This window comes from Coloeus monedula (genome assembly GCF_965178545.1).
Source record: "Coloeus monedula genome assembly, chromosome: 7".
In the NCBI taxonomy this organism is placed as follows: domain Eukaryota; kingdom Metazoa; phylum Chordata; class Aves; order Passeriformes; family Corvidae; genus Coloeus; species Coloeus monedula.
The window spans coordinates 11,812,658-11,829,526 of NC_138787.1; the positions used below are offsets into that span (position 1 = coordinate 11,812,658).

A 16,869-nucleotide genomic window follows, 5' to 3' on the forward strand; every position below is an offset into this window, starting at 1 on the left:
ATTCTGAAAGCCTGACACGGCGATAGCCTCTACTGAGGAAGGTTTCTGTACAAATTTGAGCTAACCTGGGGGTTTTTTGCATCATTTTAGTTAAATTTCCATTCACTAAGGAAGGGTGGGGAAATTGCTTAACTCTGTCTACATATCAATTTGGTTTTTTTCTTTTTTTTGGAGTGGAGGGTGGTTTCCTCCTCCAAATTATCTAGCTCTACAAGAAATCAACATTACTGAAATCATGGGGCTATTCAATATCACAGAATATATTAACCCATTAATCTTTACTTGAGAAAGCAAAACTTAAACTAAATAGTAAAATCAAACAGTAAATCAACCATTGGTAAAAAAATCCCAGGACAGATTCTCTTCTGCAGGGGAAAGAACTATTACAACTTTGAAACCACATATCCTCACTATTATATGTAAAGCAACACTAGGGGTATTTCTGTTAGGAATCTTGATAAGTCTGCAGAAAGGAAATATCCATTTAGAAGAGAGTGGAAAAAAATAAAAATCACTCACTAGTTGCAAATTTCTAAATAATGCATAATATTTCTGGAAAAATCCTTAAGGAAGGAATAAAGCAGCAGCTATGTTTGGCATGTGTGTGGCCATGACAGCCATGTGGAATGAAAACTACTTAGATCAGGAGCTAAGAAATATCCACACAAAGAAAATCTTGTGCAGTAAGTTCAAGGAGAAGAATATGGGACATGCTCATATCCCAAGAAAGCCTGCTCCAGCAAAGAGACAAAATGCACGGTCAGTGCTGAAATGAGTTATACGATACACAGGAAAGACAGAGATCTCTACCAAAAGATGGAAATGCTGAAATAATTGGATTTCTTTCTGCCACACACACTCCCCCCACCTACCCTCCTTCCCCCCAGCTTGTTTAACGGGGATTTATTTGTTTGAACAGGAGCCGTATGCTAAGGGTAGTTAAGCTGCAGACATGTAATACACCTAGCAGAAAAAAACCAGAACAATTTTAAATCAAAGTGAATGATTACATTTCCCATTAGCAGCAATCAGAATCCCCATCTGGGCTGCCTGGAGAGCTCGGGCACTGAGAACCAGAGATGGAGCACCGTCGGTGGTGGGAGCGGGAGCTCCCTGCGCTGCCCCTCTCCACTTCTGTACTTGAGGCACTGTGAACACATTAATAAACAGCAGCATTTACTCTGCAGTTTGACTCCTAAGAGACCACTCTGCAATTTGCTGCTGTCAATAATATATTAACCACGAGGGGGTTGTAATGACATTTCACATTTGGCACGATATTTTTTTAAAACTGATTTGGGAGAAGGAATTGTATTAGAGGCATATTCAGATGATGGCAATAGACAGCTTCTGTACAACCTTCCATTGTATCTTCTGCATTTTGTGAGCTAAGCCAAAAGAGACTGAAACTTTTTGTGGCAATAATAACAGTAATACAAGCAGCATTCTGCAGTCTCAGTTCAAGGCTTAGTCACTACCCAAGGTCATTTATACCTGTGTTTAAAAGTAAGCAAGCTCAATTTTCCACAGAAGGGTCTCCTCTTAGCTTTGTCTGCTAAATAAATACTGGGGCAAGGATTTTGGCTGCTACACTTCTGCCATCAGTAATTTTGTAAATAATGTCAGACTGAAGCTATAGAAGGAGTAAACCAACTGCAGCATTTCCACCTGGTAGGCTTTGAAACTGAAGTGGGAGGAAACAGACCCAGACAACAAATGAATTCTGCATATGAAATGATGCATAGTTTAGTTATACTGGATATTGAAGAAGACTGGGCAGACAACCATATGCTGCAATCATCATTAGCTGACCAGATTCCACAGATAATTCTATTTAAAGAAATTACACTTAAAGTGTGTGAAAAGAAAAACATTTTTGTATTCAATGCATATTCAACACCATGCATATCTACAGTGACTGTTACTCCTTTAGTAAATAAGGCAAGTTCTGTGGCTTTTCCTTACAAAACCCTTCCATTCCTGTTACTTCTGCAGATCCCACATTGCTAAAAGAATGTGATTCCTACCAGCTCTGTATTTCACCTCTGTGCTTTCCCCGGAGCTATAATCATAACACACCGAGGCAAATTTGTGGTGAATAGAATTCTCTTGGTTCATGAAGGCTTTGAATAATGAATTGTAGGATGAACATACAGTGCAATGCAAGACAGACAATCACAGGAGAAAAATGTTGGATATGGGCAAGCAAAGCAATGGATTTTTAGGAAGCAGGGATTACTCATGTTTTGACTTTTAAAAGATACAGTGGACAGATTAACCTTTGATTCTAGTACACATTTTAGAAAGCAATATATTTTTCATGCCTAGCAAAGTTACCTGGTCTGGGTGCTAAAGTGTTATTCAGTTTTTTCTGAGAGGCAAGGAGAACTAAGTTATGAAAATTTTATGAATGTCTCATTATGACTATCTGAAGTACAAATAGAGCTCATGACATCTGTAGGAACCTGTGTCTTAGACATGACATAACTGGCGTTTAAAAAGCAGTCATGAAGAATGAGACTGAGTTTTTGTTCTTTTTTTAACATAATTACATATACATTTTTTTGTTGCTGTTTCCTAGAAATTGGGGCACCACTGTTAAAACTGCATACTTTTTATCATGGTTGCAGGCTGATGAGACCTACTCATTGGTTAGGGGGGAAAGCAAGCTTCTGCTAGTGGGAAGAAGCCACTCAAATCTTCCATTTGAGGATCATTAGTCCTATTGCAATAGGTTTAGATTAAAATCTACATAAAGAATTTACATCTTTCTGAAAACCAATCAATTAATTCATAATTTTTACCTGGCAACCCACTAAGAAAACATGGTGTAAAGATACTATGTAACATATTAATTAGAATTTCTCCTTTCTAAAGAAAATAAGACATTTATTTGGTATTTATGGAATTGTTTTGTGTAGGCTCTTTACAGAACAAACATGAGCTTTAGTTCTTGCAAATCTTTTTTTCCCTAAGCCTGTTGAAAGCACTGACCTGTGAGAGAGGGCATTCTTTGGCTAATGTGCTCTGATTCATCTCTTTGAGCAGTTCCTTTAAGGCATTGCGAACTGTGGCATGGTTCCACTGCTCTGCTGGCAAGTCTTCCAACTTTGAACAACTGTTGAAACAGAAAGCAAAAAGCAGATAGAAATAACAGCTTCACAGATGCTTACTTTTTGCATGCAAGTGCTATATAGACCTTTAAGCAACAAGCACAACCCTGGAGTTTCCTGCTTGGCCAGCCCATCAAGGTGTTTCTCCCCTCTATCCCTCTCCCACCAAGCACGATTACCAGAAGATGTGCAGTTCAACACACAGCTGCTAATCCTATGGTATTATACGTGTGCATAACCATCCCTGCTGGGGCCTGATGGAGAGCAAAGAAACTGCATAAAGCAAGCCCCAGGAATGGCTGAGTAAAGCCATCGATTCCAGACAAAGATACTCCTGCTGGGGTAGAAAAACAAACATATATGCTGCACTGCCACTAACAAAATCCCTGAACAGCAAGGGCCCTCATTGTGTGGAGGCCACAGTTTGAAAAATTAGTTTCATTTTCTACAGGTTCTTATACTGCCCTTATCACTGAAGTATCCAAGAGCCTTTCAGAAACACATTAAGCCATATGCCCAACATCTGTCACACGCAGTTCATTCTCACTTTCATTCTAGAAGAACTGCATATGTAGTGAAGCTTTTGTCTTCATATGACTTGTGCCTCTTTTAATTTAACAAGCTTATGGTTTGTGTCTACATGCACAGGGACAGACCCAAGAAGCACATCAAAAAGGTGGGAGAAGCTTGTCACTGCCATTACTGGTGCAGACTTAATGCATGCTCTCCAACAGCCTCTGAGGTGGTTCTGCCTTCTGCCCTTACAGCCTGGCTTTTCACTGAGATGAACCTTTAGTTGCACTCAAGGAGTTCAGGTAGTCAGTGATCATCTTTATATCAAAGTCACGGACTACCTTTTATTTACATGGCATCCAGGCATTCAGGCACTCTGAAGATAAAGTATGAGATCTTAATCTTGGGTTGACACCCTTTGCTAATACAGATGTGACAATAGGCTACATGAACTCATACTTCTGAGGAAACGAGTTATTACACTTGTTTCACAGCATCTATAGGGTCTAGACACACTTTTACAAGTACATAGCAGAGATGCAGCCCAGCTGAAAAATTGTAACAGTATATAAAACCAAGGAAAGATCTGTTCATGGGAATCAGAAAACCCAAGCACCATCAGAGATATAATAGGAAAGAAATGTTGCTATTTGGAAGTTTAATGTCAGTGAGGCATCAACTGCTTCCAAATTCTAAATTGAAATGAACAGTTGGAGGGTATGTACCACCAAAGGACTCACACATATCCCGGTGGGCCCCTCCTTCTGTTCCAGCCAAAGCTTTAAAGAATTGTCAGCAAGTTATTCCAGACTGTCTTATTTTTCACTCTTTCCTCTGTCATGTCTTGGCCATACAGCTACAGGAGGCTGTGCAATGTAGGCTTATCTGCAGATCTGGAGTATGACATGAACTGCTGAGGACCTTACATCAGGAACTATTTGAGGACTCTTTAGAAGGCCCATAGAGAGAGTGGGAAGAAAACAGGAGGGAAGAGTGGGAAGAAAGGAAGGCAAATAAGTGTAAAAGTGTTGAGAGCTTTTGCTTTGCTAATCAGAACTAGCCCTCAGAGAAGGAAAATATTTTCCAAATGCCAAATGGAGCTGCAGTGACACTTTCCTTCTTTGTCTTCTGCTTGCTGGAAAGACCACTGGAGAAAAAAAAAGAAAAGTCAAAAAAAGTTCTCCACCATCACATCTCAGCAACTGGCTGCAGAAGGCCTGGATTTTTACAATGCAGCCCCTAGAAAAGGCAAGGAGTTTATTATTTGATACAATTAGAACTTAAGAATCCATTAAATTATGAACTGTAAGAAGATCTGCCTTTAAAAGCCCCATCTTTACTTGACTGGGTTTCTGCCCTTCCCCTCTCTGTTACTATATTGCTACTTTAGAAAATATACAGTATCAGTTGGAACGTGCACCAAAAAGCTGCCAGGTGACTCACCCTTCTCTTAATTTTCTTTCCATTTCATCAGAAGACCAGAAATTAATGAAGACAGGATGTGCTAATCTCTGTAGTAATGCTGTAACCAACAGAGCAGCTCAGAGAATAGGGAAGGACAGATGTTCAGAAACACCCACCTTTGTAATTGGATTTTCAATGTCACAACATGATAGACATCTTGTAGCATGTCGGCTACTGTCGCATCTGGTGCATCAGTCACATAACTCAGAGGGAGGGGATTCCACCTCCCAAGCTTGATTATTCCTGAAAAGAAAACAAAAAATCCATGTTTTATATTTTATCAGCCATTTATTAAACCCTTCAGCAAGATTGATTGTTCCCAAGATTCAAGATCTGCCTTGAGGTTTATTGCAGTCTTGCCCAGAAAGACATGTTCTACTGACTCTTGAGGCAAACAGTGGGGAAGAGCAGGAATAGACTCAAAATTTTTAGCAGACAGTTGCTGACATGTTCTTGACTCTTAAATTACTTCAAGGAAGCACAGGAGACTTCCTCCCTTCACATCTTTCACTGTAGCTCCAAAGTTTAGTTCTTTAAATTAGAATAAGCTTTAAGTACCCTCTAGTTCTGATTTTGCAGTCTACAAAAACTTTTCAGTAAATAAATGCATTACTTTTGTCTGGAACAGGAAAATTCCTATGCGTGGGCATTCAGCACTGTTACAATCTAAGCATGGTACGATTCCCAGTGTGGATGGATGCCAGTGGAAACCCACCAAGTAGGAAGAGTTCACTCCCAGATACAAGTTGCACTATGCAGATGGTTGCTTTTCTTTGTGGGGAGGAAAAAAAAAGAAAAAGAACCAAACAACTGCAAGCTGCTGACCGCAGATCCAAAATAGCTTTTTGGAGGCGGGGGAGAATGCTGTAAGTTCTATTTCTACTTCTGTTCATTCTTTAATAGGGATCATCACCTCTTCTGGATGAGCTTGTCACAAAGACAATAAACTTGGATGGTAAACCATTTGGTGCAGAGGTATTATTTCTGTTTAGACAATTGCAGAGGGCCCACCCACACCAAAAACAATGACTAATACCCAGGAATGACTTCCAGGAAGACACCAAACAAAGAAAGCCACAGTGCCATCTTACATGACAGCAAAGCAGTTCATCCTTGTTCTGCACTATTGCCACTACTGCTTTTATTCCCTCTTTCACTGTGTTCCCACTGCCCCACTGCTCTGCTCACTTAACTTTCCTCAGCTCAGCCCTACAAGACACTATTCTCTCATTCAAACTGATGCCTTCTGAGGTTTTGTTTTATACTGTTTGATCTTCGAAAAGACTTCCATAAACTCAACTGCCAGAAAAAACTTAATATCCTAATACATGAGAAAACTACTTCTTCTGCGATAACAGGCGCGCCAAGAACTCCTCTTGGGTATCTGGAAGGATGTTGTGATGCCAAGAAACTTCAGCCATCTCCTCCTCACTTTCTACTCCCAGCTCTTCACCAGCTCTGGAACTAGTTGAACTGCAGTAAATGACAAAAACCTTTTATCCTGATCTCCCAAAAATGATCATAAAATAAACACCACATCGAAACACTGAAACAAAGCTTCTCGCACAGAGACAATAACAGAACACAATGAACCCATGAAGTACCTGCTACAGAATATTATTCCCCATTCCTACACAGATTGAAGAGGAAATAATTTTAGCACAACTCCTTTTCTGTAGCACTTAAATCTTTGCATTTACCACCGACGTACTGCTTTGCAAGGCATTCTGTCACCACATACTGAAAGAAGCTGGAAGTGACCTAGTTCATCCTCAGTGGCACAAAGTTGCACTGTAACATACTGGTACAGACAGGGTAATATTTCAAGAGCAGATTAGAAAGTTTTTGGCAAGGAGAGATATTGTCCAAATGAAACAAAAAGTTAGTAAGTGTTGCTTGATATCCAGTGCTCAAAAATGGGACATAAACAGAACAAAAACATTTAAATGATGCACTGTTTCAGTATTAAGATTTAACAATCTGGTGCTGAATATGCTGCAGTATAAATAGTGCCTGGACTCAGATCCAGTAGAGTAACACACAGCACTCATTCACAGCACCGTATGTCTCCAGTGCTGGCTCCTTGAGTCATATTCCACTTGCCAAGAAAAGCTGTTTTTCTTAAGGGGATAGTTTACTTAATGTTATCTCTGGTGACAACAAGAAATGCATATAGTACAGCATATATTAGTCATGAAATGAGCATCAAGGGTCCACTGAGTAAAATACATGCTGGGAAAACAGTTTAGCTGCTGACATCCTCCACCTCCTCCTGCTATATAATAATTTAAAGCAAAATCACCTAAAAATCCAGAAATCTATACTGGCTTCACAGAACACTTGGCTTCCTATGTTTAATCTCGCCAAGTTTTCATGTAATTGAAAAAATAAGCATCATATGTGCCCCATAAGTCACATCTAAATTGGTAATATTTTACAAGAGGCTTTATTTTTCATTCAATTAAGGAAAGCACTCAGAGAGCACACCATCTGCAATTGCTCGGGCCTGGAAATGCTGGCAAAGGACAAAGAGATGGTCAGGAAGCACTGAAGTTACTAAAGGTGTCCCCAGACTAAAAGGGTTTAAAGAAAAAAAGCCCAGTGCAGCCAGAGTGCACCATGGGAAATACTATGCAAATTGTTTTACAGGAATGTCTGCTACTACTGGAAGTTAGGGAGGGTTTTTTTTTTTTAATCCTCCTCTACAACTGGAGAGGAAATTGTTTTGGCTGGATTTAAACAAACACAGGTGTTACCATAATGCTCAGTGCCTCTGCATGTTAACACCTGCTGAGAGTCCTTTACTCTGTGTTACAGCACTGCTGATGCACGCTATTTTTTCAGCCGGTGTGATATGACGTGTGAAATGTTTTTTTCCAAAGCACATTAAGCTGGTCCAAACGATAGCCAGAAGCCATGGTTTCCATTCAGCTCCTCAGCAGACTTTACAGGTGCTTATTTCACGGCACCAACAATGTACTTAAGGCAACTCTTGTGCTGTGTTTGGGAAGATGATGCCAACTTGTTGAGCAAATGCGTTCTCTGCACACTAGAAGACATCTCTGAATGACTCCTCAGTAAAAACTGAGTGGTCCAAAATTTCCCCCTAAAAAGGTCCGTTCTTATCCAGGACTGGACATTTCCAGCATAACAGCAACCTCGAGATGAAAGCAGCCTGGTAGCAAGGGGTCACTTCCACATACACAGTTTTTGACTGTTCCTCTCATTGACTCCAAATGGTACAGCTCAGGCCTTTAAAGAAATCACTTTAACTGGCCTGGCTGAGCTTTTATCCTAACACGACGGAGACTTGGGACTGGAGACACGAATGAGCAAAGGTCACTGTGTTATTAATGAATATACTACTGCTCCGGGAGAATCACTTCACCGCTCCAGACCTTCTCAAAATTATGTGTGCATAATGCAAAGCAGATCAGAAAGCTCAGGAAATCCAAAAACGTGTTTCTTGAGTTCCCAAAACCCTTCTGTTAATGAATCTGGTTCTCCCTCCTGTATCTATTGGGACTTTTTTCCTGTAGAAGTTTTTAAGGGAAAGCTAACAGATTTCAATGCTTGCACACACTCAAGAAATGGCCATACACTAGAACAGCTCTCAACTGACCTAGAAATGACTGAATGTAGCCCAGGCCAGTTAGGCCATTAAAGACAATAAAGAGACCAGTTTTCTCAAAAGTTTTTTCAAAACTTATTCTAGAAGAGATCCTCTATCTATGCTGACTATTGGTTCTTGAATGGCATGTACTTCTATAGTCAGGTCTTTTATTAAGTTTAAGCCTCAGCTTCATCAAAATGCACACAGGGAAAAAAGACAGAGTAACTTAGTGTAAAATGTGTGTAACTCCCTTTACCCACAAGAATGCCGGAACACACCACTGGCAAACTTCTGTGAGCTCAAGTGTCAGATTTGTACATAACAACCACTGCAATCTACTGCTGTCGCTCTACTTAGGCCAACAATGTGCCACCCTGCCAGGATGTTTCCAATTGAGTTTCATTTAAAAAGCAGCTCCTTTGGAGAAGAAAGTGATAACTACACAAATGAGAGCAGAACACTACACTGAACAGAAGCCATGACCTGCTACATCTGACCCATTCTATACACAGCAGAACTCATCACAGGATCCTCATGAGCTTTATTTTATGGTATCACCAGAAAAAATGACGGACCTAAAGCACTGGGATTATTCCTGGGATGTCACCCTAGTGAGATGTGAACTGAATGGATGCAAGGTTCAAGCTAAAGCAGACTTCCAGAATAACTACTTTGATCAGGAGAATGAAACAGCAAAAGGCAGAAAGCTGCTTGCTAGAAAAATAAGCTGGCAAACCCTTTTCATTATTATGTAGTTTACACTGTCCCATAAAAATCATTTATCTGTATAGGCTAGAAACCTCACTTGTCATTGCAAATGGAAAGATAGCCACACAGTACACTCATTCTAAGAATGCCACATCTGGGGTTTAGAACATATATATCACAGTCTAGCTATGACACTTTTTGGTCCTAAACAGAATGAAGTCCGGGTCCTGCATCTCCCACTCACAGGTAACTTTCTCCCACTCACCTGCACAGGTAACTTTTAATCTGGATAGCCCCATAACAATTACTGGGGGCACCTCAGGTACTCGTCTATATATCACTGCTGTAAAATCAAACTCTTAAAATGAAGCATTTTCCAAATTCCTTCGTGTGGCTAAACAGAGGAAACAGGACCAGAACATGCTTCACCCCGTCACTGGCTCCCTTCAAACTATCCCCTGCTCCCACCACAGCTGTACTCCTGATTTCATCTTTCACAAATTATGAGCATAGCCGAATTACATCTTAAATGGATACTTGTAGTATTAATGCAAATGCATATCCAGCACTAATGTGATTTATTTTAAATGCTAATCTGCCAGGGTTAAAAGATAGTCAAGTGTCCTAGAATTTGTTTCCTTGCATCCCAGGGATCCCAGGACCACAGCCCAAGAGTGGTGGACTGCAAACACAAGGCTGGTTGAAGAACACAACCAACATTTGCTGCTGCCTTCCGAATGCAATCAAGTAGTTTTGATCGAGCATGGTGCTTTTTGACAGCTGCTCTTACCAACACAACAGACACTCAGGAGAAACTGCAGGTTAGCATTAACACCCAAACACTTCTGATTTCTTTCACAGCTCCAAATGTAAGACCTCAATGGGACACGCAATAAAAGCCCCACTTCTGGGACCACCACTCTATCGGCCACTACTGCAGGACTCCCCTCCAGGATGGGTAGGCTCTTGTGACAATGATTGCATCTGTTTATCCCCTTCAAAGGCATCTTGTCCCTATGCTTTAGCATGTAACTTTCCTTTGTTGAGCTGTGTTTTGTTACAGAAATTAAAAACTGCCTGTCCTATGTAATAAGTATATAGAATTACTTATTCATAAATCAGTTTGCACAAAACTACTACTCTGCAGTACATAACAACTCGGGCTGCATTTCTTACCTCTATACTGGCTGTAGTATACCATCACATTGTAACAACTTAAAGCCGTAATTTGTAGTTATTATTGTTAATCCAGCAAAGGGAATGACTTTTCAAGCAGAAAGGATGAAAAAGTTAACAGGAAAAATTAAAAGAAAAGAAACTGATTATATTAATTTTTTGTGCTATATTATTGCGCTGTCTTTTCTATCTTTTTGGGAAATCTAAAAAAGCATTATGCTGCCTTTGCCCATTGTTTTAAGGGTGCCTGTATTACTCTACTGAATTTCAATCAATGACATATTGGGGTAATAGATGGAAAAAACAATCAACAGAATCCTCCCCTGTACTTCTAAAGCATCTTTCATCAGAGGGTCCCAATGCACTTTAAAAACATTAATTAACTGAACTTTGCAACATCCTACATGTGAGGTAGACTGTATTCTGCCAATTGACATATCGGTGATTTAGTGATTGAAAGCACACAATGAACATAATCCTATGCTTATGCCAATACAAAACAATCTCCCTCCTTCCTCATTTCAGTCCATAATAAATAATTCAGTGAGAGAACAGGAATAAACGATGTGATTACACTGTGATGTACACATCCACAAATCAACAGGAACACCCACAATCCCCGAATGACAAATGCTCCACCCCAGCTCATGAGACTTGTGCAACTTCAGGGCTCTGCACAAAAGGGTGACCTTCACCCAAGGGGAAAGCACAGCCGAGCCACACGAAGCTCTGGCAGCACAAAGCCCCTTGAACTGCGGCTGCTGGAAGTCCTTGCTCTTGCTGTTTAAAAATGCTGTCATAAACTCTGTGTACCAGTGATGGTTTAGAGCACAAAATTCTGTGCTGCAACAACACATCTATGAGCCAGTCAATTTAAACACTTTCTGGCTTGCACATCTGTATCAGCACACAGATTTTAACATAGACTATGCATTTACATCATTACATCTGATATTTATATGATTATATATTAAAAATTTTATAGAATCATGGGTGTAACTACCAATAGAAAGCCTGTTAGTGTTACAAGGTTTAATGCCAAACTTCAGAGTACTTTCATAGATGAAAATCACTTTGATACATGAAGCTTGGTTTTGAGTTTTTAATTTTTTGAATGCTAGCACTGCCCCTTCCTTTCCTCCAGCATGACTGTACTGAAGTATTTGACTTAAATAACATACACTAAACAGTTTAATGGCTTGTAGTTCTACATATCGGGTTTACATTTTACAGTAAAAAGATTGTGCCTCATGTAATAGATGCTGCTTCACATTTGGGAAACATTATGTGAGGACCCTGACTTTTATTAGATTAATTTAATATAGGCACTAAGTTACTAGACTAAATTAATAAAGATCTTCTTAAAAAAAAAAAGAAAAAACAAGAAGAAGAGAGAGAGAGAGCAAACAGAATGAGCCCACAAATTAAATAAAATTTTCTGGAGCTTGTTATTTTGGAAGTCTTTATTTAATTTTCCAACCCCTATTCTGTTTGAAAAAACAGTCAATAACTGGTAAGGAAACAGGAAAGAAAAAGACTGATGTTATTTACTTCAGGGGATTATTTTTAAAACTGTTATATGATAGAACAGGAATACCACAAATAAATGGAAGGGCAAGGAAGCAAAGGAAGTACTAGTAAAAAAACAAGACAACAGGCCAGTCACTCAAGTTTCTAGAGTGGATTCAATGATCCTCGTGGGTCCCTTCCAACTCAGAATATTCTGTAATTCTGAAGTATTTTTTACATCTCCTATATTACTTATAAAACTACCACCTCCACTGAGGAAAACCATATTTGGCCCTGTATAACATCTCTCTTCTGTCATTTTTGGGGTAAGTGTGCACTTACCTGGGACAGCAAGAATATGCATAAAGAGAGAGGAGTCCACTTCTCTCATCTGAGACAGAGAACCACTCCTCCAAATATCACTTCCATGGCACAAATACAAAGTCTTTTAAATCATGACAACTCATGACAGAAAGGCTACTGCATCCAAGTGTCTTTCATAACCCTGCCAGCCTGGAGCTCAGTTTCATCCTCCATCAGGCTGCCCTCTCCTGAGAGGCCCCCTCACACTGAGGCTTTCTCAGTGGTATTACTCAATAGCCCCAATGCCCATAGGATTGCAGCACCTGCTGCATGTCATTAACATCATCCCCACATAATGCCCAAAGCAGGGCACTCCCCCCGGTTTTGCATGAAATTACTGTCTTTTGGGCAACCTGTGCTCTTATGGTAAGATTGCTTCTAGCTTAGTCCTGGGACACCTGAGATTGCTCAGCTGCATAGGAGCACAGGCTGTGCCTCCTCCCAGGGGGCAGTGGCTGTTGAACACCCTTGAAATCCGGAGTGTCACAACTCAGCTTATTCCCTGATCAAAGAGCTTCTTTAGCTGCTCCCATGAGTAGAGGTTCGCTTTGCCATCTTAAAACCATGGCTGTTCCCCTTGCTTTGGATTCAGCTGTCTCTCCTCAAGTCCCAGGGTCTCTGGCAAAATGTGCTGCTTCTCTGCCATCCCAGCATGGCACCAGGACCTGTTTCTAATTTAGTGCCTCCCAGAGAGCCAACATAAGCAGATACTACTAGTGGGGACCTGCAACGTGCTTCCAGCTCAGCCTTAGAGACTGAGAACTGGGGATTTAGTGTAGCTGCCTCAGTTGCTAAGAAACATGAATGCAAGTGTACTCAACAGGTGGTGCTTTTCTCCACTGCACATGTTCCTGAACAGCCATAAACAATGCCTGGAGATCATCTCGCCACAAATTTTGGACCTGGTGACCATATTGCCATCTCACCACCTCTAAGGGGCTGCACATGAATACAAAGACCAGAGCTTTACACAAACATTTGCTGTCCAACCTTCTTTGTCAATTTTCTGCCAGCCCAATGCTATCAACACAACCTGGCTGACATCTTCAGCAAAAACAGGGTATCTGGGCAGACAGCCTATGGTCCCCACCCTCCAGAAGCCTTTCTTGAATTTTATATGATGTTTTCAAATGGAGGAGAGGTAGAAGACCTTTTCCCTCTTTGGGGAAAGCCCTGCATCTGTTTTTAAAAAGATGCCAGTGCCCCAAACTCCTTCAATTCACCCAGCTTCAATACTTGCCTATAAGCTTCACATGGAAAGTCAGTCTACTGAGCAGGAGAAACAGCACAATAACATGGCATTGCAGCTGAACACATAAAACACATTTTAAAGGTTATAAAAGAGCATTGCTAACAGGACATTGTAGAGGATAATAGGCTTAGAATTAAGCCTACAGACATTGTTTGGCCTTGTGTGAATCTGAATATCCTGCCTACTCACAGCAACAGCTACAGAGAGCACAGAAAGTCTGGCTCAGACTGCAAACATACAGTAGCCAACTATCTTTGTGTTGAGTCAACTACAAGTAGATTTGAAAATTCATGGGTCTCAAGTCCAAAGAAAAATAAGGGCATAGAGCATGCTGTGCTGCACAAACGAACCCCTAAACTAATGTAGTTTCATATTCTGGCCTATGTAGTTTAACAGCTTAATCTCTTTAGTTTAAGATTTGTGTCTTGGGGTTTTTCTTACACTGTATAAAGACTAGCAGAATGTTTTTTTCACTGAATTACTACCTTTGGTTTGCCTTCTGTCTTTTCTTTCCTCCCACCAGACATTCAGTTCTTGACTTCCATGAGAAAAAAACAACATGAACAACTGAAAACTAGTAGGACAGCATCTAACTATCAGGGCAGAAAACTAAGTATTGCTGAGGAAATAGAGGGATTGAGGACTTTACCGATAATCTCAAATGACTGCTTCCACTAATTCAACATGAATGCAATAAGTGAAGATACAGTTGCTGTAATTTTTGCCATTCAACCTCGAAGTCCTCTGCTCTCTGTAGCTGCCTTACTGTAAGAGTACATCCAGATCCATACAGGACCTAAAAATGTGCACAGGCTTGATCCCAGTATCTCTAACGACATTCAGTTAAGGACTAGTTTCACCACAAAGCAGTTAACAAGGGACGTAGTACTTGTATTTTGGCATTTTTATATTAAAAAATTTTATGGAAGCAGAAGTATCCATGAAAATCTGCATGCACATGTGTATTTAAGAACAGGCAACAGACCTAAGACTGTTGATACTCTGGTCTCAATCATAGCATAAACAGGTAAAAGGTAAGGGACTAAACCTCACCCTTCCCTTACAAATTGATCAGCTAGGGAGAGACAGAGAATAGTATCCTTAAGGTTGCAGTATTTCTTTTCAAAATACTTTTAAATAACCCTAGTTCTTAATTTGGGCAGCATTGCCAATTCAGATAAATTTGATTAAATTAAGAATTTTCTTTTACTGACACTTATTTCAGTTGATAATCTGATCTCAAGCTCCCCATCTCCCTCTTTTATTCCCAGGAAGAGCAAAAAAATTCTGCATTTCTGACAAGTCTAAATAAAGCTCTGCTGGTTACTGAACTATGCTACATTTCCTATCAAGAGAAAACAAAAGTGGAAAAAAAAAAAAAAGACTAGTTCACCACTAGAGGAGATGACTCAGAGCAAGCAGGAACTGTTACCAGACTCAGAAAAAACAGTTTTCCCTTGTACCATTGATGAGCCCACATTAATGCTGAGATGAACCTAGATTTGTTTTCTTAGCCCACATCTTCCTAGAACTGAACCTATTTTCTTACAAAGCCACCAGATCCTTTTTGGATCCTGTTAGCATTTTAACTTCACGTTAGTCATTTTGTGAAGAAGAGACCGAGAAACAGAAAGACAGAAATAACTATTTTTTTAATTTAAACGATAAATTTCTGTGCACATGGCAAAGACTGGAAAGAGCTGTTCATGTTTTGGATCCGGAGATTTGCAGCACACACACATCATGCTTAGAAGCATTTCCAGTTCACCACTTCTTTAGTAGCAGCTAAGACTGTCACGTAATCACAGCATATAGAAATTGTGGAGCTGCTTTGAAGAAAAATAACTCTATCCCAGCCAAAACCAGCATGAATGTTTAATGGACAGTATTCAGACACTCCAAGACTCAACAGCCTCAAGCACTGGTGGCACTGTGAACACCCTTGTGAGATGGTGGAGAGCTCTAGTACCTCCTCTCACCACTTCTTTCTCTTTCCTAAACTCCATCTCATGTTCAAATCAAAGAGATTAAAAAATGCTGCATGGTGATATTTCAAGAGAAAAGGGAGGAAAGACTGTCATTTCTAATCATCTCCCAGAGCCCCAGGTGTCTTGGGCCCACGTATGCACAGCTTCTACGTGTGAAATCAGAAAAGGAATCCAGAGGCCCATTCCCAGTTCTGGGGAATATAATTAAGGAAAGATACAGTGGGATGATGCCTTATTCAGAACATGGCACCAACACTGGAAAATCCCTGGAATCTACCAGAGATGCCATTTCACCATAGGGCACAACCTATACTGCTGCCAGCATTCTCCTCTGTACCACAAATACAGAGTAACTGACTGGGGATTTCAACTAATAATACTGCGCTAAAGGAGAAAACAAGATGTAAATAACCACTTCACGAATTCTTGTGTAGGAAGCTGAAGACACTGTACACATCTTCCTAAAAGAATAGGCTGAACAACCCTTCAATAATCCAGATATATTCTCTTCTCCTTACTGGCACAGGGAACGAGAGCAGACCCCAGCACTGAGGGAGCCTAACTAGCCCAATGCACCAAGGCAGCTTTGGGAAGTTTATCGTTCTCACAATCTGATTGATTTCAAAGGTCACCCTGGAGGAAAAGCCTCAATCTGGTTCCTGCCGACACAGTTGTTTCCCACAGCCAGTATCTATTCTCTGCTCTTGGCATTCACTCAGGTGGTGGGATGTGGGCTGCACTGTGGGTATCTGCATCTTAATGAAAGTTTATTTTACTCCCCCAAAGCCTATTGTTCATTTGGAGACATGGAGTATTACTGGCTGTTTCATACTGGAGGTCTTAAGACAGGTATACACACCAAAGAAATAAAGACTTTCTGAGAAGAATTATCTTAAAAATATGAGATGGCTAACATACTATAAAAATTCAGACTTAAAACTATTTGAAATTTCTTCTAATCAGCAAAAAAATACCCTCCTTTCTTCATTTGACATCTGAGTTTATGGTGGATGAAAATCCAATCAGGGGAGCCTATCAGCACTAAAACAGCTCTCATGTTCCTCAGGTGATGGCCCTGGTTTACAGTTTATCACAAATTAACTCATTTGAAAAGCTCATGCAGTAAAGGTCCCAACCAGTGTGACCAGTCATCACTGTAGTGTAGATGGG

General features: G+C 40.3%; 1 protein-coding gene across 3 annotated transcripts in view; it reads right to left on the reverse strand.

Annotated features, from left to right (window-relative positions):
• Positions 1–16,869, reverse strand: part of SATB2 (SATB homeobox 2) — a 130,558-nt gene that overhangs the window by 68,533 nt on the left and 45,156 nt on the right. For all 3 annotated transcript variants that reach the window (XM_082284689.1, XM_082284688.1, XM_082284690.1), the window contains 2 exons: positions 5,207–5,333; positions 2,995–3,118 (listed from right to left, as the gene is read on the reverse strand). In XM_082284689.1, the coding sequence (XP_082140815.1) occupies positions 2,995–3,118; positions 5,207–5,333 (251 nt within the window). The remainder of the gene's footprint in view (positions 1–2,994; positions 3,119–5,206; positions 5,334–16,869) is intronic.